Genomic DNA, 21,809 nt, shown 5'->3' with positions numbered 1-21,809 from the left:
CTGCAAACTCCTCTCCCATCCAGGCTGCCATATAAGCAGAGCTCCCCGTGCTATACACTAGGTCCTTGTTGGCTATCCATTTTAGATATAGCAGTGTTTAGATGTCCATCCCAAACTCCTGAACTATCCCTTTCCCCTATCCTTCCCCGCCACACCCCCAGGGCAACCGTAAGTTCATCCTCTAAGTCTGTGGGTCTGTTTCTGTTTTGCAAGTAAGTTCATTTGTATTTCTTTTTAGAGTCTGCGTAGAATGTATGTCATTTGCTATTTCCCCTCCTCTGTCTGGCTTGCTTCACTCAGCATGACAATCTCTAGACCCATCCATGTTGCTGCAAATGACTTTATTTCATTCTTTTTAAAAACCCTGCTTCCTGCCCTTTTGAATGCCACAAGCCCCTTGCATGGAAGCCATGATGCAGTCATATCCTCTTCCTGTTGGAATCCAGCAACAGAATTCTGTCAGTGGCTGGGCGCAGGGTGGAACAAAAGCTTAGGTGATACCACGCTGATCCTGCTGAGAGGTACCTACCTAGTATCTCTAGCTGACGCCGTGTTTGGACCACTCATTTTATCAGTGAAAATTTATTTTCCTTATCCTAATTACAAACTCTTTAGGGCTGGTGGGAGATAACAGTAGTTGAACTCTATAACAGACCTCTGGTTTATGAACTATGAGAGTTTGTCAAATGCTAACTAATGAAGTGTGGGTTCCTGATGAGGGTACTTCAGATGTTAATGGACATCCCCTAGGGTGAAGAATAAAACGTGCGTGCGCACGTGCACACGCGCGCGCACACACACACACACACACACACACACACCCGTCTCACACTGTTTATGCTGAAGTATCTTCAAGTAAATCACAGGCAGTATAACAATATCATTAAGTTCAAATACACACAGTATAGTGAAAACTAAATATGGTAGAGTCTCATTTATCTGAAATTCAGCTATGCCATCATTTCATTTAACTGGAATAAACCCAAGAACCTGTGAATAAACAGAGAGAATTGTCACAGTAGATGCTCAGTACCAGATTCACCGTATTTCACGGAATCCTCTAACCTCCAAAATACATGTCCCCCCCTTTGCCTCCATAGAAAGAGATCTTTGAATAAACGTCACACTCCTAGTAATTCTGCATTTTCAGTCTCAGCCCCAGTTACTCTCTTTGGCCCTGACTCAGAGCCTGTGTATTCTCCATCTGCATGCAAATTCAAGTTCAGCTCTCCAGGGTTTTCGGACCCTTCACAGATTAAGAGGAGCAAGTTAGAAGGAGACAGGGAAGCTGCTGCAGGTGGGAAAACTGACAAACGGAAGTGGCAGCTTTTCAGTGCACCTGAAAATAAAGGTGGAATTGGCAAAGTTTAATAAGTAAATATAAGAACTCAGTTCTTGTAATGACTGAGTCATATAATAAGTCAGTTACTTGAGGCCAAGAGCGCTTCGTACCTTAACAGACCCTGTGGGCAAAACAGAGTCTAAGGCTCACGCTCATTGTATCAGACAGCTGTTAGGCAACATTACAGACGTCTGGACCGCCTCTATCCTGAGGCTGAAGCCCCTCATTCTCGGCAGTTCTCTGCGCTCCAGCTGGTTTCCGGCAGGTTCATCCTGACAGCACTATCCTTATGCCTGAGCCTCCTGCACTGGGGCGTCTCTATTGGTGCTGGAGCCTGTGACACCTCTCAGCACCCATGCTGACAATCCAGAAGTTTCCGTGTGGTGGTAGTGGGGATGTGGGCAATGTAGGGCAGCTGGTAGATGCACTTTTCCCTCTTCTTCCTTCCAGAAAGGTTGTTCCAAGTCTCCGTCACCCATCTGGCCTCTTGGAAGATGGAGCCCCCAGGTTGAGGGGTCAAGCAGTGGCCAGCTCAGGCCAGCCCCTGACTTTCCCTGCTGCCCACATTCTGTCTGCCCAGGACTGAGCCCTCCACATAGAGTAATTCATAGAAGCTTTGCTTAGACTTGCCTTTTGAGAAACCCAGGCCAAAACACTCATCACCATCATGGAAGGTCAAGTTAATTCAAAAAATTGATGGTGAAGAATCTGCCTGCAGTCAGGAAGACCTGGGTTCAATCCCTGGGTTGGGAAGATCCTCTGGAGAAGGGAAGAGCTACCCACTCCAGTATTCTTGCCTGGAGAATCCCATGGACAGAGGAGCCTGGTGGGCTACAGTCCATGGGGTCACCAAGAGTCAGACATGATTGAGCAACTTTCACTGATTAAGATGGACCAACAACTGGGCACTGATTTCCACATACTATTTATTTGGCACATAGAAATTCCCATTAAAAATTTTTATTGTTTATTTTATTTATTTTTGGTTGCACTGGGTCTTGGTGGCTTTGCTCAGGCTTTCTCTAGTTGTGGCAAACAGGGATTACTTTCTTTTTTTAAAATTTATTTATTTTAATTGGAGGCTAATTACTTTACAATATTGTAGTGGTTTTTGCCATACATTGACATGAATCAGTCATGGGTGTGCATGTGTTCCCCATCCTGAATTCCCCTCCCACCTCCCTCCCCATCCCATCCCTCAGGGTCATCCCAGTGCACCAGCCCTGAGCACCCTGTCTCATGCATCAAACCTGGACTGGCGGTCTTTTTCACATATGATAATATACATGTTTCAATGCTATTCTCTCAAATCATCCCACCCTCGCCTTCTCCCACAGAGTCCAAAAGACTGTTCTATACATCTGTGTCTCTTATGCTGTCTCGCAAATAGGATTATCATTACCATCTTTCTAAATTCCATATATATGCGTTAGTATACTGTATTGGTGTTTTTCTTTCTGACTTACTTCACTCTGTATAATAGGCTCCAGTTTCATCCACCTCATTAGAACTGATTCAAATGTATTCTTTTTAATGGCTGAGTAATATTCCATTGCAGCCATGAAATTAAAAGACGCTTACTCCTTGGAAGAAAAGTTATGACCAACCTAGATAGCATATTAAAAAGTAGAGACATTACTTTGCCAACAAAGGTCCGTCTAGTCAAGGCTATGGTTTTTCCTGTGGTCATGTATGGATGTGAGAGTTGGACTGTGAAGAAAGCTGACCACCAAAGAATTGATGCTTTTGAACGTGGTGTTGGAGAAGACTCTTGACAGTCCTTGGACTGCAAGGAGATCCAACCAGTCCATTCTGAAGGAGATCAGCCCTGGGTGTTCATTGGAAGGACTGATGCTAAAGCTGAAACTCCAGTACTTTGGCCACCTCATGTGAAGAGTTGACTCACTGGAAAAGACTCTGATGCTGGGAGGGATTAGGGGCAGGAGGAAAAGGGCATGACCAAGGATGAGATGGCTGGATGGCATCACTGACTCGATGGACGTGAGTTTGAGTGAACTCCGGGAGTTGGTGATGGACAGGGAGGCCTTGCGATTCATGGGGTTGCAAAGGTTCGGACACAACTGAACTGAACTGAATATTCCATTGTGTCTATGTACCACAGCTTTCTCGTCCATTCATCTGCTGATGGACATCTAGGTTGCTTCCACGTCCTGGCTGGGGGTTACTCGTCATTGCAGTATTCCGGCTTCTCATTGAGGTGGCTTCTCTCATTTTGGAGCAGGGGCTCTAGGGCTCAGGCTCAACAGTCATGGTACACAGGCTTAGGCTCTCCGCGAGCTTAGGTGCTCCGTGGGTTTGTCCGCTCCACAGCGTGTGGAATCTTCCTGGACCAGGGATCGAACCCATGTCCCCTGCATTGGCAGGTGGATTTTTAATCCACTCTGCCACCAAGGAAGTCCAGAAATACCCATCTTTAATGAGGTATAATTGACATAACATTATATTAGTTTCAGGTGAACAACAACATGCTTCGGTATTTGTAAATAATACAGAATGATGACCACAGTAAGTCCAGTTAACATGCCTCACCATACAGAGTTACAAATCTTTATCTCAGGATGAGAACTTTCAAGATCCATTCCCCTAGGTACTTTTGAGCATACAACACAGGTATGTAACACAGTTTTATTAACTATAGTTACCATGCACATTATAGACCCAGGACTTACTAATTATAACTGGAAATTTGTATCTTTTGGCCCCTTTCATGTAGAAATTTCCCATTTTGATTCAGATTCCATCGGATGGAATTCCATCTTATCCTTTGCCACAAACAATTTAAAAGAAAGTAGGGGTAATTAAACGTTTATATCTTCAACTAGCAAGAAAACCCAGCTGTCTAAAGTAGTTGTCTTCTTGAGTCTTGACAGCACAGTTGTACTGAGGGGTATTGGAAAATGCAATCAGCAGACTTGGGAGGAGATTTACCAGAATAGGCTTTCTTTCTTTTTTCTATTTATTTACTTTCAGCTGCGTTGGGTCTTAGTTGTGGCTAGCGGGCTTGGTTACCGCGCAGCTTGTGGGATCTTAGTTCCTCGAACAGGAATCGAACTGGCGTCCCCTGCACTGGAAGGTGGTTTCTTAACCCCTGGACCACCAGGGAAGTCCCAGGATAGCTTTCTGCAGGAAATCAGATTTCAGCTGAGTTCTGAAGTCCTGGAGACCTTTGAAAGGATGGTGCAGCTTGAGTTTAGGGATGGAAACCATGGGCTAGAAAGCATGCATTGTGCACAAGGGTGATACTTCTTCCACACGAAATGGAAAAAAAATCATGTTTTGTCAGCCTGTTCATTTTTGCACACAACAAGGAACATAGTCAGCCCACCTAAATCAGTTCATCTGTAACAGTTGATATTGATCATGCAAATAGCCAAAATTACTCCAGTGGCTTCTTTCTTGTGCAGAAACCAGCTACTGGTGAGTAACTTATCACTGATAGTGTTTGGGAATCAACCTTACTCCCTTGGGTGGGGCAAGAGGATTGTACTCTTGTCACTTGGCTATTGTCGTTTCAGTACAAGATCCACATATGAGCACACACACACACACACACACACACACACACAGAATGCTATCTACTGTCACTAATTCTATAAAAAATTTCACCTTTAAATAGAGAAGGGAGGACAATCTCATATTTTAAAGGACCACTCTTTAAAAAAATTTTTAAATACATCAAAGGACCACTCTTTAACATGAATTAAAATTTTCTTACTTAAATCTTAGGCCAGATCCTAAAGGAAACAGAGAAAAAAAGACTTAAATAACAACAGCATGATCAAAGCAGAAAGTAGTAACCTAACATATTGGGCTTTCATTCTTTTGGGAATTGAATATCTCTTTGAGAATTTGATGAAAGCTGTGGACCTTGAACCCCAGAAAAATGGAGATGCAAAAAAAAAAGTTTGCATATAATTTCATGGGTCCCAGGTTAAAGAAAATGGTTATGTTGTCCCCGTGATGTTCAGTTTATCTCAGATAGCAAGAGTCGAGGTGGAATGCAGTTTTAAGGGTGCAGTCTTACGAGAGAAAGTAGATGTGCAGTGACTTTGTTTTAAAGTTATTTTGTAAATAATTTTAATTGTTCATCTTTAGTCATCGTATTCTGTTACCATCGGGAGTTAATCTGTCATTCTTATAATTTATTGAGAACGATTGGTAACTAATTAGGAAGGGAGGGAGGAGAGTGGGGGAAATGAAGGACAAAGACAAAAAATCCTCAAGAGAGACACAGATTGACATAGTGTCTAAATCAACTTAAATTTCTAGAGGAGACTGGAGAAATCCTAAATATCAAACAGTTGAGGGTGGACTGACTTAATATTTTTTGGCCAAAGACAGGTGGACTCCTGTCATGCAAGTCAATAATTCAGCTACTTATTGGGCACCTGCTGTGTTAACCAGCATTTTGTGTTCAAGGAACAATGCATGATGTGAATTAGATCAAGGCAAAGCCTAACCTCAAAGAATTTGTCCTGCGCTCATTATAATGGAATCAAAGCTTTGAAAAGGGAAAAGTCCTTTTAACCTTCCTTCCATGGTCTTAGCAATCAATATGTCTGGGCATTTTTCTTCAAGTCCTTCATTGTTAATGAGGTAGGGATAATGCTCTTTTGTGTTAAAATTCTGCAGTGATGGTGTTTATCTTTTGAAATGCTGCTTAGTGAGCTCATGGAAGCTGTTTGTACAAAGACAAATTAAAATCAAGTAGATAGATGCAACTAGCCTCCACATTCAGACCTCAAAAGCAAATAAAGCTGAAGTCGGAGAGAAAATAAAAATATGTCTTTTTTCCCACACGTTGCAAGTTTCCGACAGAGATGCTTTCATGGAGAGGCTGGTTGCTATCTCTGGTTCCTCCATGGGAAGAATTAGCCAGGATATGGGAATTATGCATCTAGGTAGTCTAGTTAAAGGTTTTCTTCTAAGGGAATGCTTATTGTGAAGTAGCACAGGGAAAGTGATGTCAAGACTAACTAAGGGTCAAAAACAAATCTGGAGTGATTAAAACTTTCTGAGAATACTTCAAATGCAGCCATCGTGAAACATTCTCACTTAAAGACACTGAAGCATCCAAGAAGCAGGCTCCGGGGTACAGCGGTGAAGCCTCTTTTCAACTTAATTCAGAGAGTCTGGAAGATTTTCTGAAGCCCATCAATGGGCTTCTGTCTTCAGATCTGCCTCCAAACAAATCACATATTCCACCTCCTGGTGGTCGATAAAAGAGTATGCAAAGGAAGGAGGAAATGATCCATTCATTTAACCAGCTGCCAGGGCAGATCATCTGTCCTCAAAATAAATGTTTATTGTAAGCACCCAGATGATTTTGCCTGGTCCCCTACAAGATGCGAAAATTGCAGGGAAGATGAATTTCTGACTTGGCCGTAAGTGGAATCACAGAAGCAAACATATTTAATCAAGATGCCAGTGACGGCTCATCCCTCATCATTACGATACATTTGAGGACTGTAATTTCTCTCTCACCCGTTATATTTGCTTCTTTTCACATTTCCTGAGCTGACTCTGTTTGGAAGTCAGCAGGTCATTTCCCCTTCTTTCATGCTCTAATAGATTTCACTCTCAAGATCTCACACCCCAGCAGCACCGGACTGCTGTGCAAGGGTTAGTCAAGCAACAAGAGATGCTTGCAGACAGAGAACAGCAATTTCTTTTTCATCTGAAGAAAAATGAGAGTTTTAAGATGCTTATCACACCCAGATTTGAATATATATATATATGAAATGCCTGATTCTTCTCCATAGAAAAAACTTTTGATCTCAAGGCCTTTAATGTTTCAGTTCTTATTGTGATCCAGTTTATTGGCATAAGGATATTCTTCAAAGCATTGAAAGGTTAGGGCCTGTGTCAATATCTATGTCCTGTAATCAAAGCCTAGTTGGACGGGAGTGTTGTGGCGTGATGGCATTTGATGTGTGAAAATGGACTGCACGTGCGTGCTTGGTCACTTCAGTTGTGTCTGACTCTGCAATTCCATGGACTGTAGCCCACCAGGCTCCTCTATCCGTGGGATTCTCCAGGCAAGAGTACTGGAGTGGGTTGCCATGCCCTCCTCTAGGAGATCTGACCCACCCAGGGATTGAAACTGCACCTCTTAAAGTCTCCTGCATTGGCAGGTGAGTTTTTTGTTGCTGTTTTTACCACTAACGCCACCTGGAAAGCCCAATGGACTGCATATCTTGGAATGCTGAAAACCATCTTCCCACTTTGATACTGGTGTCATGAGCAACTGTGAGATGGGAACTGAAAGGTTTCCAACATCTATTGTGGGTCTCCTCTTATAAACTGTCACTTTGAAGCTCTAGGACACGCCTCCCAAGTTACTGTAAGGTGAGCTTGAGTGTTGACTTTTGTGATTTTGGCTTAAACGTTTGAGTCTCTGGGTGCAGCTACTCTTCCTTGGGTCGTTCTCAGATTTCTACCGCCCCTTCTCTCTTCACCCCTTTCTTTTTCTTTCTCCCTTGATGGTTTTAGGAAGCTTCTCCTATCTCCTTTCTTTTCCTATCAGATAACTCCCATCTGAGCGTTCACAGAAAGACAAAGAGGAAGTCACTCACATTCCAAGAAAAGACCAAACCTGTTAGACTGGCTGTTAATCTTAAATGTTGCCAAAAATGTAGCATATTTGGCAGCTCAGAGAATGACCTAGAAGCTCATGCTCAGAAATCACTCATTAAACTGGAGGTAGGATATAAGATATAGTTTGGGCCAAGGCAGAAAAGAAGGAGAGACGACCTCAATGGGTTGCCATTTCCTTCTCCAATGCATGAAAGTGAAAAGTGAAAGTGAAGTCGCTCAGTCGTGTCCAGCTCTTAGCGACCCCATGGACTGCAGCCTACGAGGCTCCTCCGTCCATGGGATTTTTCAGGCAAGAGTACTGGAGTGGGATGCCATTGCCTTCTCATTGGAGGTAGGTTACCTTTATTCAGGCAAGGAGGGGCAACAGTTGGCCTAAGGCTGAGCATGAGAGGGATCAGGGAGGCTTCATATTTAAAGGGAGGTTTGTGGAAGCAATAAGGGAAGCGTTAGTCAGGCGAGACATTTTGGGTAATCTTTAGTTGAGATGGCATTTGTAGTTGAACAAGGGATGGGAGGTTTTGGGCAGGGGGTGATAAGTCCCCTGGGCAGGGGGCAGTAATTCCTGGGCAGATGTAGGGGGTGGGAGGTTTCTGGGCAGGGGGTGATAAGTTCCAGGTAGATGCAACCGGCCCGGAGCATCAGGGCAGGACTTAAAGTTCAGTTTTGTTTTCCCCAAAGTTAGATGATTCAGCAAGGGCCTTTAAGACTGTTGTTTTCTTTTCCAGGCCCAAGGACTCCTTCATAGGAAGCCTCACAGTGAAACCTGTTGGTGGAAGCTGGGGGTTGAGTCTCAGGGAACACAAATGTCTTTCATCGAGTTGTTGACTTCATATACACAATCCTGTGTTGGTACCAGTCCAAGAGATGAACATCTCATGAGGAACCCAAAAGCAGGCTGAACATTCATTGTGCAGTTTGTGGGTTTTTTGGAAAACCTTGGCATCTTATCAGTCATACTCTGAACAGCCCTGCTGAAGTCACATAAGTGCTTTTATTTTTCTGAGAACTCATCATTGACTAACCGTTCCTGTAAACAGATTTAGGAGTGCCTGCTCTGTGCAGGGCTCTGTGCTAGACTCTGCAGAATCTGACTTTATGCCTCACTCCACAGGCCCAGCAGTCTATCCTGTGGCAAGACAGGTTACCCTGAAGTTGCCTCTGGGATGGATATTACACTGTAGAAAGTTTCCTGGGGAGGGTTGTTGGGGTCAACACCTGTGGAAGAAGGGACAGAAACAGGATTGAGGAAGGGAAGAAACTGGGCCTTGACTGGTCTCAATGGAGGCTTCAGCCAGCCCTGCAGGTGGTTTATTCTTCAGATTCATGGTGAGTTGGAGCGGTGGTACTCCACCTGGGTAATGGACTTCTGCCCTTTTAGGTCAGTCACTGGATGGGGTTGTTGGGAAAAGGTGTGACTTAGGGCAAGATGACTCCGTTGGGCAGAGACAGCATTGCCATCGCCTGGGAGATGAAGCCTTCTGATCCTAAGAGGAATCTGGATGCCTCACCATAGTGTCCACTACATTATGCTAAAAGGCTTTTGGCTACTCCACAGAACCTCTTGACTCGCCTGTCTTGTCCCAGAGCAATACCTCAGGAATAAAGCCACTGAAGGGGCAGTTAGTTTGGTGGCTCAGCAGCACATTCAAGAGCCTTTCCATCTTTCTGCTCCGTCAACCGAAGAGGTCTCCTTTCTTTTCTGATCCTCCTTCCTGTCACTGTCACAAGGGTAGTGCCAGTGGGGTGGGTCCAGGAGACGCTATGAAGAAAAGAGACGCCATCTTTCCCTCTGAGCACTTTCTGTTAGCAAGGAAAACGTTCCTTCATCACTCTCTTTTATTGAGGTAAAATATACACAACATGCTATTTATTATTTTAACCGTTCATAAGTGTATTGATTCTGTAGCATTAAGTAGATTCACAGTGTTGTATGTGGACTTCCCAGGTGGTGCTAGTGGTAAAGAATCCGCCTGCCAATGTAGGAGACCCAGGTCTGGAAGATCCCCTGGAGAAGGGCATGGCAACCCAATCCAATAGAATTCCCATGCCTATAGAATCCCCATGGACAGAGGAGCCTGGTGGGCTACAGTCCACGGAGTCACAAAGAGTCAGACGTGACCGAAGTAACTTGGCACGTGGCACAGTGTTGTATACCTATCTTCACTTTTATATTCAAATATTTTTCATCACTCTCAAAAAAAAAAAAAAACCAACCCTATACCTATGAAGCAATAGGTATTGCTTTTCCTTTCCTCTTCCTTCCCAATTCCTAGTGATCTCCATTCTACTTTCTCTATGAATTACCTTTTCTACGTTCTTTGTATAAGTGGAATTGTAACCATATTTGTCCTTCTGTGCCTGGTTTATTTCATATTTTCAAGTTTCATCCATGTTGTGACTTGTATCAAAAGTTTATTCTTTTTTATGGCTGAATAGTATTCCATTGTATGGATGGACAGCATTTTGTTTATCCATTCATCTACTAATGGACACTTGGGTTACTTCCACCTTGTGGCTATTGTTAATAATGTTTCTATGAACATTGGTGCTCAAATGCCTGTTCAAGTCCCTGCTTTCCAACCTTCTGAATAGATACATAGATTTGGAATGGCTGGATCATATGATAATTTGATATTTAACCTTTTGAGAAGCTTTTATTTTTTGCAGCAGCAGCAGCTTCACCACTTTCCATTCCCGTCAGTGATGCATAAGGGTTCCAGTTTCTCTACATTGTCATTAACACTTGTTATTTCCCTTTCAAAAGTTATAGCCATCCTTTCTCTCTGAGAAGTACAATAACCTGGGGCTTCCTGCCTGGTCCAAGGGGGCTATAGAAATCCTCTGAGAGAGAAGGATGGTTAGACTGAAGCCGAAGCCTGTGGGCTGCAGTCAAACCAGAGACGGTGGATTCCATAGGGTGGGGACAAAGCAAGAGAGTCATGGCAAGGGCCAGGCTTCTCCCCGGGAAACCACAGCCCCTCTGCACCATGGCACAGCACCCTCATTGATGGAGTGTGCCTATCGTGAGTCCATGGCGAGGAGTAAATGAGAGAAAGCCTATGGCACGCTTAGCCCAGCATCCAGCACAGAGTCAGCCGTTAATATGTGATTTCTGTTTCCTTTCCAGGAGCAAAATGAGGGTCCCAGACTGTGGCTCAGAACAGGACTAGGGGGACTTCCCTTGTGATCCAGTGGTTTAAGAACCCAACTCGCAATGCAGGGTACATGGATTTGATCCCTAGTTGGGGGACAAAGATCCCACATGCTTTGGGGCAACTAAGCCCCGGTGCCGGGAAAGGTAGGAAGGAAGAAACTGCATTTTAAAAAAGAACAGGACTTCGAGAGGCTCCTTTCAGAGGTACTGGATTGTAACCCAGAGTGGAGGGACAGAAGGAACCACCCGAGTTGCAGGATGCCCTATGGACAACATTCAGCTGCTTCCTGTCTTTCCCAGAGGCACCCACGATGAGCAGCCACTGCAGACCATCGTCTCTGAGCTTCCCGTCCCCCTGGCTCCTCACACACCCCCACAAGCTCCCAGGACCCTTGGCCACGGCCTGCGTGCTTCTTGCAGATCCCCTCTTCAGTGGATGCTCCCACCCAGCTGCTGTCCTTTCTGGGGAGTTGCCCTTGTACACGGGTTCACCCAGCTCAGGAGGCACCCTGAGGCCAGGGGCTGGATGATGCGGAGTCACCCGGCTCCACGGGATCTGCCAAGGCTCACTGTGCATGACCTTCTCCCCGGGCCCATCCTGCCTTCCTTGCTTCAAGCATCTTCCCAAAAGCCTTCTGCATCGGACTCTGGGAGCCCAGACTCAGACCAGCAATCTCTTCACTGTGTGTTGTCTTTGCCCCTCCAACTACAGCCTCTCATCTGACCTCCCAGGCACCCTCCTTCCACTAAAATGCAGTCATATCTTATGCCGAAATGGGTGCTGATAGGTTAACGTGCATGCGTGATAATCTCTTCAGTCACGTCCAACTCTGCAACCCTATGGACTGCAGCCTGCCAGGCTCCTCTGTCCATGGGATTCTCTAGGCAAGAATACTGGTGTGGGCTGCCATGCCCTCCTCCAGGGGATCTTCTTGACCTAGGGATCGAACCCCTCTCTTTTATGTCTACCTGCATTAGCAGGTTGGTTCTTTACCACTAGCACCACGTGGGAAGCCTGATGGATTAATATGTTGCCCAATAAAAACAGTGATAATTATGTGGAAACTGACCCTTATGTGCATCTAGCAATATGCAAAACCTACATGATTTTATTTGCAAATCAGAATAGCCTGATAGTCTCTGAAATGCTTCTGCCTGGATTTGAATCTTGGTCCTGCTACTTATTAGCCTTGTGACCTTGACCCAACTATATAACCTATAAAAGGCTCAATTTTCCCATCTGTAAAATGAGGATACTACTGGTGCCCTCCTCCTAAATTTTTGTTAGAATTAAATGAGCCCGTACATGGATGGGTCTCAGAATAACCAGGACATGTAGTAAGCACATAGTATCCATTAGGCATTAGTGTTTTTCAAATTGGAGTATAATTGCCTTACAATGTTGTGTTGGTTTCTGCTATACAGCGAAGTGAATCAGCTATGTGTATACATATATCCCCTCCCTCTTGAACTTCCCTCCCATCTCACTCCCATCCCACTCCTCTGCTGCTAAGTCACTTCAGTCGTGTCCGAATCTGTGCGACCCCATAGACAGCAGTCCACCAGTTTCCCCCATCCCTGGGATTCTCCAGGCAAGAACACTGGAGCAGGTTGCCATTTCCTTCTCCAATGCATGAAAGTGAAAAGTGAAAGTGAAGTCGCTCAGTCGTGTCCGACTCTTAGCGACCCCATGGACTGCAGCCTGTCAGGCTCCTCCATCCATGGGATTTTTCAGGCAAGAGTACTGGAGTGGGGTGCCATTGCCTTCTCCGATCCCACCCCTCTGGGTCATCACAGAGCCCCGAGCTGAGCTCCCCATGCTGGCATTCGTACTTGCTCCTCTCAAGAACCCCGTGTGTTATTGTAATTCCTGCCTGTGTTGGACACCTCTTGTGCCCGCCTCATACTCCCAGCCCACCTTTTCACTCCAGCTGTTCCTGCGGCACAAGTGTAACTCACCAGCAACGTGCCCAGCCACACTGCCTACTTCCTGCCCTGGCTTCTCTGCCACGCCCACCTGAGATGCCCATGACTACACTCAGCCATTCTGACCCAAGCAAACCTGAAAGTGTGAGAGAGCTGACCTCCCACGTAGACCCCTTGACCAAAGAGGAACTGGGGCCAACGGGAAAACAGTCCCCTTTTCATTCCTAGAGAGAATTCTGAGCTATAATGTGTCCCATGGAGCTCCCGCAGCAGTGGGCACCCACAGCTTGACTCTTCCCTCCTTTCATTTCCCTCTTCCCAGCTGCCTACTCCTGTTACTCGAGGTCACTTCCCCAAATGAACTACCCACATACAAGCCCTTGCCTCATGCTCTGTTTGGGGAACCATCTCACTGTGTACACAAAGAGTGGAAAAACAAAGAGAGGCTTGTTTTCCGTGAAGAATCAGACCTGGACTCAAGTCAGATTTCTTCCACCTCCCACATCTTGTTTCCTCAAGCTGCTCCCCATCCCGGTTCATACATGCGCCTTTTAACGGAGGCCTCCCATGAGCTGGGTCAGCCGAAGGAAAACCGAGGAGAAAACAGCTGTGACCAGGCAGCTTTGTTTTGTTTTGTTGTTTTGGAGTGGGGCAGGGGTTGGTTTATTTTTTAGCCAAACTGCGTGGCATGTGAGATCTCAGTTCCTTGACCAAGGATAGAACCTGTGGCCCCTGCAGTGGAAGTGTGGAGTCTTAACCGCTGGACCTCCCGGGAAGTTCTGGAACAGGCAGCTTTGGACATTTTCATTTCACAGCCCCTTCATGTCCCTGCTAAGAGCCTGTGCCACACAGCCAAAGGTTTCACATGACCGGAGCAGGGACTCTTGTCAAATTTGTCTTGGTACCACTGGCCCTTGGGGCCTGGTATACAGGGGGCGCTCAGGAAACACTTGCTGGGTACACAAGTCCAGCAAGCAAACTATTGATGGTTTATTTTTAATCTTTGCTTTATATGTGGCCATGTTTGTTCATATACTTGTTTATTTTTATGCTGGTTTGGAACATAATTGCAGATGGACAGAGAACATTTAAGGAAGGGTTGTTTATCTTTTTCCCGAGCTACATTAAAACAGATTCACATGCCTGCAAAGTATTCAAAGAATATTGGATATTTCTTGAAATTATGGTTAAAAAAAAAAACAAAAACTGTTTGTCGGGTTGACTGGTGAAAGAAATAGAAGCCCTCAAACTGTCGCTTGTAGGACACACGTAGCTTGGAGATGCATGGGTTTTACCTGTACCGATTGTTTAATACTTGAAATTTTGAAGTTTGCAGAGGGTCCTATCACTTCCTATAACTTCTGCCTGCCCTAATTCTCAAGTTGGTGTTACCTGCCTTGCCCTGGTAGGTGGATGGGTTTGTGACCCCCATACAGAGACACAACAGGCTCCAAGAGCTGATGGAACTGACTGGCATCATTCCTGACTCCCCCTGCAGCTTGCTCACTGCCCCCCGCCACCATCAACAGGTGCCCCATGGCAGTGTGACCTCCTCCTCTTTCCAGGTACTACAAGATCACCGTGGTGCTCATGTGCTTCGTAGTCCCCACGCTGGTGCCCTGGTACATCTGGGGAGAGAGCCTGTGGAACTCCTACTTCCTGGCCTCCATCCTCCGCTACACCATCTCACTCAACGTCACCTGGCTGGTCAACAGCGTCGCCCACATGTATGGAAACCGGCCCTATGACAAGCACATCAGTCCTCGGCAGAACCCGCTCGTCACCCTGGGTGCCATTGGTGAGTGTCACGTGGGAACCCCTGGGGACAGTGGGTGTTCAGACCTTCTTGACTTCTCAGGGGTTTTGCGGGACATGTCAAGGGAGGCAAGGGAGTGGAGTGGACTGAAATGGATTTGGGCTTTGGCGTTAGAATCCTGGCTCTTGGACAAGCCTCTTACTCTCTGGTTTACAGCTTTCTTATTTGTGAAATGGAAACAGGAATACCTGCTTCATAAGGGTGTTATGGGTTCAATCCCTGGGTTGGGGAGATCCCTTGGAGAAGGAAATGGCAACCCACTCCAGTATTCTTGCGTGGAGAATCCCCATAGACAGAGGCTGGGGGGTTACAGTCCATGGGGTCGCAGAGAGTCAGACCTGACTGAGGGACTCACACTTCACTTTCAAGGGGGTTACGAGAATTAAATAAGATACTATAGATATCTGCTTAGTATGGTGCCTGGCACATAGTAGGTAATCAGTAATTAGCAGTTATTTATTTTTACGCTAGCCATTTCCCTACTAAAGGAGGAGTAGCAGTTGATGTCGCTCTCAAATTGCCTGACCGCTCTTAGCCTCAGCTGTCCAACATTTGGCTGACCATTTAAAAAAGGCCCTCAAACAGAGGGATGGAGAGAAACGGGACCTTGACAATCTCGTGGGACCGCAGAATGGTTAAGAGTCAGTCTGACGGGCTTAGTTGAGGCTTGGTTCCTCTGCTCAATCTCTGGGCAAGTTAGCAGGCTCCTCCCCACCTTGTGTTCTCTTCTGTAAAGTGGGGATAAGAGTAGCGTTGACCTTTGCCCAGGGTCACCATAGGGTTAGGTTACCTAGTGTTTGCAGCAGTGCTTAGCAGGAAACAAGCCTTCAGGGATATTGTTTTCCTTACTAGCCTAATGGTCTTAGGCAAATAACTTGTCCCTTCTGTGCACTTCCATCCTCATTTTAAAGTAGGGTTATTCATAACAGCTAGCTGAGTGATGTGAGGATTATAAGTATTAATACCCTTTGAAGAATTCAGCCCTGTGGTTGGTACACAATAAGTGATTGATAAATGTTACCAGGACTTCCCTGGTAGCTCAGCTGGTAAAGAATCCGCCTGCAATGCAGGAGACCCAGGTTCGATTCCTGGATTGGGAAGATCCCTGGAGAAGAGGTAGGCTACCCACTCTAGTATTCTTGGGCTTCCCTGTGGCTCAGTTTGTAAAGAATCCCCCTGCAATGCGGGAGACCTGGGTTCGATCCCTGGGTTGGGAAGATCCTCTGGAAGAGGGCATGGCAAACCACTCCAGTATTCTTGCCTGGAGAATCCCCATGGACAGAGGAGCCTGGCAGGCTGCAGTCCATGGGGTTGCACAGCTGTGTCTTTATAGAAGCATCTTGGGCTTCTGTATAAGCTAAGCTTGAGCTCGAGACCAAACCCAGGAAGGAAGTTTCCTGCTGTTAAGTATAAACAGTCTCTGCATCACTCTGCAATGAATTTCTGCTATCGTGGTGTACGGGTCACCCATTCATTAAGACCCTAGGGATCTTGTGTTGACAAGAGCGATGTAAGTTGAATAAAGACCCGATTTCGCTTTGGGAATAACTTGATAAGCAGAGAGAAAAGTGTGAGCTTCCTGACCCCTTCTGTTGTTTTCTCTTCATCTCGCTCTTTGTCTTTAATAAGAATCGTGGTGAGGGAAGCCACATCCAGTGGTGACTGAGAGCGACAAGAGTGGGCCCCATGCATCTGTTACCGCCTTACATAGGGGATGGTGGGCCAGGAAACCCAAGGAATGTGCCCACGACACAGGTCCTGAAAAACTGGGTGTTGGCTTGAGGACTCTCAAGGTCTACACTGAACTCTCAGCCAGCTTTCCTGATAAAGGTCACTAGAAGACTCTTGTTACACCAGCCATATGGGAGACCGGGGGCTATGTTCAGAGTTCTTAGAACAGTGCTTGTTTCTAAAAAATAGGGGGAAACTCTAGAACTCTAGTCCAAGAATGATGGGTAGAAAAGACTTAAATTAAAAAGAAGAGCGCAGACCACAGACTGATCCATCTGATGGACTCATCGTACAGCAGAATCTTCCAAATGTGGTCAGTAGAAGAACTGTATGGTGACCAGTAGCCACTTAAGAAGTAAAGGAGGAATCTGGTGGTTCCTCAAATGGTTAAAAATGGTTACTATAGGATACAGCAACTCCACTCCTAGATTTATACCCTAGAGAAAAGGCAATGTATGTCCACATAAAAACTTGTATATCAATGTTCATAGCAGCATTATTCATAACAGCTAAAAAGTAGAAATACAGCAAATGTCACTCACCTGATGAATGGATGAAGGCAATGTGGTATATCCATACCATGGAATACTCTTCAGCAATAAAAACAGATGAAGTACTGATACCTGCTACAACCTTGAAAACTGTATACTGAGTGAAAGAAGCCAGTCGCAAAAGACTGCATATTATTTGATTTCATCTACACGAAATGTTCAAAATAAGGCAATCTATAGAGACTGTATTAGTAAAAGTAAATGTGAAAGTTGCTCAGTCGAGTCCGACTCTTTGTGACAGTATATGTGTGTGTATATATATGAGAAGAAAATGGCAACCCACTCCAGTATCCTTGCCTGGGAAATCCCATGGACAGAGGAGCCTGGCAGGCTATGGTCCTGGGGTCACAAAGAGTCAGAGACGATGTATATATATATATATATACACGCACGTGGTAGTTTAGTTGCTAAGTTGTCTCCAACTCTTAGCTCCTCTGTCTGTGGAATTCCCCAGGAAGGATACTGGAATATATATATATATGTAATTATATATATAATATTGCTTATAATAAGTCTCTCTCTACCTATATATTGGGTGTGTTCTGTAAGATCACATGGAAACCTGACCGAACTTTTTGGCCAAGCCAATACACATCCGCATAGAGGCAGATGTGTTCTGTTTCTGCGTGTGCCTGTGTGTGTGTTTACGGGAACGGGGCGGGGGAAGGAGGAGAGATTGATGATGAGGAACTGGCTGGTGGGATTACGGAGGCTGAGTCCCACTGTCTGCCATCTGCAAGCAGGAGACCCTGGAAAGCCAGTGGTATAACTAAATCTGAGCACCAAGGCCTGAGAACTAGGGGAGCTGATGATGCAGGTCCCAGTCTGAGGGCAGGAGAAGATGAAATATACATTCAATCAGTGTCCAGAAAACAGGGGGCAATTCATCCTCCAGGCCCTTAAGGCACTGGCTGATGCCCACTCACATGGAGGAGGACCGTCTACTTTACTGACTCCACTGCTTCAAATGCTAATCTCATCCAGAAACACCTTCACAGACACCCAGAAATAAGGGTTAATCTGCGCACTCCTTGGCCAGTCAGGTTAACATGTAAACTTAACCATCACAGAGAAAGAAAGTAGGACTGGAAGGATGGGGGGATGGATGGGGCTCAACATCCATCCATCCTTGGGGAGTGGAGTTTCTTTTTAGGTAGTGAAAATGTTATAAAGATCGTTGTGGGGATGCCTGCACAACTCTGCAAACATACTGAAAGCCATTAACTTGGATACTTTAAATGGGTGAATTGTACGGTGAATTACATCTCAATAAAGCTGTTTGAAAAAAAAATGAAAAAAGATGTGAGACTCCTCCTGAAAACACCCTGGGGGAGGGGCAGTAAGGGAGGAAAAGTTACTCACTGTGAAGGGAAGAGTAATATATAGGCAGATTTTGGATATTTAAAGATCCAACTCCTTAATTCACTTACTTATGGGAACGATTATCATTTATCTCTTCCGAGTTTTCCCAAGAAGTCTTCCTTTAATCCCTTCAGTCGACAGAGGCTATTTTTCTTTTATGAACATACATCAAAATGATGATCTGTTATCAGCCATTCGGCATTTAGCTTCCGAAGTACAGCTCTAAAATCATGGGAGCATGTCACCAGTTCACAGGGAAAATTCATCTTGAGACTTTATGCTGATAACTTTATTGTTATTTTTTTGTTCCTATCGTTTGTCTAGCCAATTCAGTGAATGCTCCCTAAGGGCAGACGGCAAGTACAGTAAGTCCCCTACATACAAACACGTTCTATTCCAAGAGCAAGTTCGGAAGTCCGGTTTGTTCAGAAATCCAACAAAGTTAGCCTAGGTAGCCATCTAACACAATCGGCTATATAGCACTGAACTGTAATAGGTCTCTAATACTTTTCACATAGATAATACATACATAAAAAGCAAACGAAAAATAAAGCATCTCTAATCTTACAGTCCAGTATCTTGAAATGCATGTGCAGTACAACAGATGGCATACCACACATCTTTGTAGGTTTGTACATAGGCACCTTCTGTAAGATTTTTTTTCCCCATGGAGCCTAACACAGGGTCTTGCAATCTCGTGGCATTTAAAAGCTCTGCAGAGAGGTGCTGATAGTGTTATTTCAAGCCTACTTTGTCTTCCAGGTGAAGGTTTCCATAACTACCATCACACCTTTCCCTTTGACTACTCTGCGAGTGAATTTGGCTTAAATTTCAACCCAACCACCTGGTTCATTGACTTCATGTGTTGGCTGGGGCTAGCCACTGACCGCAAACGGGCAACCAAGCAGATGATCGAAGCCCGGAAAGCCCGGACTGGAGACGGGAGCGCCTGACTTCTGGACCCTGCATCTGCGCGTGCTGTCAACGACGCCTCGGTTCACGGCCTTTGTTACTACACTACTCTTGTTCATTGGATCGTGGGAGGGGGCGCAAGCTGGGGAGAGAACAGAATCCACGCAGTTTGCGGATTTTTCTCGTTGGTCTCAAAATAATGTCGATACAAACTATCAATGAAGAGAATTTTTTAAAAGTCAGTGTAACTATGCTTTAACACTAGAACGCGGACATGTGATTTAATCGCTATAGCTACAACATGTCATTCAAACATACATCGTCATGTGCTTGTACTTGTACATGATGTTAACCCTGACAGGATGAAGGAATTTCACATTCTTTCAGTGTGATTCAGGAGAGCCTTTGTTTTCTGTTTTAAACCCAACCTTATTTTCAAACAGACTATCTGAAGGAGCAGAGAGGCAGGGTGGAAGACAAAAGAGAGGGTCTAAGTAGTAAGGAAAGAATGTTTCTGCTTTGTAATTATTGTGTGTGTTTGTTGTTGCTTTAAAGTAAGAAAATTGAAAATGTTAAAAAATGAGAATACAGGAAATGGCTCTCTTATTTTTTTGCCCTGTTTCCAGCTTGTTGATGTTCCACTTTCTTTGCTTCAAGGGGTCTGTTCACTGCTCAGCTAGTTTTGTGTCCTGAGCTGTCCGTCCAGCTGACCCTATAAATCAGTGCCTGTTTTAAGTGTTTGATTTTGTTCTCTTTGCTATTGTCATTTTAAGATGTAGAACTCAGAAGTGCCAGACATCAAATGAAGCTCAAATGAAGCTCTCATTTAAATGTTTAGACACCTAATTTATATTCTAATTGATCCTAGCCACTGATGCATGTACTTTACCTACTCCTGCTAAATAAGCATATTAATTTTCCCCACCAGGTCATCAGATCTGAATAACCAACAGTTATCTAGAACTCAGTGTCTACAAATGTTTCACCTGCATGCGGCCTTCATTGATTTTGCAGCAAGACATAAAGTGATCATTATGTAGCCTCTGGATTTTAAAAAAATTTGTGTGTTAAGTCGCCTTGTAAAGAGCATGTCGAATTAATGGGACAGCGTGCCCTTTGTGTTAGATGTTAGAGCAAAAGAGAGCCTTATAGTTTGGCATCAGAGCACTTCGAAGATAGTGCTGCAAAGATAGGGAAGATGTAGGATTTAAATTTACATTTTTGAAAAGAAGTGACGCCGGTAAGGAATTGTCATAATAAAGTTCTTCATCCAGCAGGTGTTTAACGGTGTTATTTTTGCCATTAATAATGTGTAAACTATGAGTGATTCACAATAAATGATTATGAATTCGTTGGTGTTCCTGACCTGATACTTAAACCTAGTTTGAATGTCCCTCAAGGGTGCCTTATGCTTTGTGATGACCACATAATGCACGTTTGATTTGGGCTCTGGGCTAACAACAGCCCCTAAGACAGGACCTCTCCTATCCCATCAGTCTTACGCATAACCAGAGGGAAAATCAGCAGGTCATATTTGGACTGTAGAGCAGCAGTCCCCAACCTTTGGCACCAGGGACTGGTTTTGTGAAAGACAATTTTTTCACAGACTTGGGGTGAGTGTGTTGGGGGGGGTGGTTTCGGAATGATTCAAGTGCATTACATTTATTGTGCACTTTACTGCATCAGCTTTACCTCAGGCCATCAGGCATTAGATCCCAGAGTTTGGGGACCCCTGCTGCCCCAGTGGTGTCATTTCTCACTCACCAACACCTTTGCTTGTACTGCTTCGAGCTGACACACGGGAACCCAACTCCTATATGTCATCAAAACATCACGAAGCATCCCTTCCTCCCCACAGCCCTGCCGAGGTGGGCTGATGGACTCAACTCTCACTCCAGCCCTGCCTCTCAGCTCTGCTCCGTTCCATGCTCCTCACTCTCTGCCCATCTTTTGCCCCAAAGCAGCGCTCTGGCCGTCAGCTGTCAACGTCCTAGCCTGCCTGCAGTTGAGTGAGAGGCCAGCCCTCAGTGGGGGCCAGACTGGATTTCATTCATAAGGACTCTTATGAGGCGGCATTGTTCAGCTGCTCCATACCCTAACCATATGTTGCTAAGACTCTGAATGCAGTGTTGGTAGAGTGTAGATATAGTCCAAGACGAATCTATATCCACCATATTTGGCCATATTTCTGATTGGCCATATTTCTGTGAATTTTTGAGCTGTCAAAGTACTAAACTTATTTTCTTGTCTATTAATAGAAAAGATTACACTTGGAATCTTTGTAATCTTCTCATGAAAGGAGGCTGTTTCACAGCTAATCCAAGTAAATCCAGAACCTCTGGATTTATACTCCTCTGAAATTGAGTGCCACATTTTTTTAAAATCTATTTTTGTTGT

General features: G+C 44.9%; 1 protein-coding gene across 1 annotated transcript in view; it reads left to right on the top strand.

Annotated features, from left to right (window-relative positions):
- The window catches only part of SCD5 (stearoyl-CoA desaturase 5), a 175,141-nt gene extending 154,377 nt beyond the window's left edge, over positions 1-20,764 (top strand). The window contains exons 4-5 of the mRNA XM_018049650.1: positions 14,606-14,838; positions 19,263-20,764. Coding sequence (XP_017905139.1) covers positions 14,606-14,838; positions 19,263-19,453 — 424 coding nt within the window. The 3' untranslated portion in view covers positions 19,454-20,764. The remainder of the gene's footprint in view (positions 1-14,605; positions 14,839-19,262) is intronic.

The sequence above is a fragment of the Capra hircus genome, chromosome 6 (assembly GCF_001704415.2).
Source record: "Capra hircus breed San Clemente chromosome 6, ASM170441v1, whole genome shotgun sequence".
Taxonomy (NCBI): domain Eukaryota; kingdom Metazoa; phylum Chordata; class Mammalia; order Artiodactyla; family Bovidae; genus Capra; species Capra hircus.
Note: the sequence above shows the minus strand (reverse complement) of the source record. Positions and strands in the feature narration are given on the sequence as shown.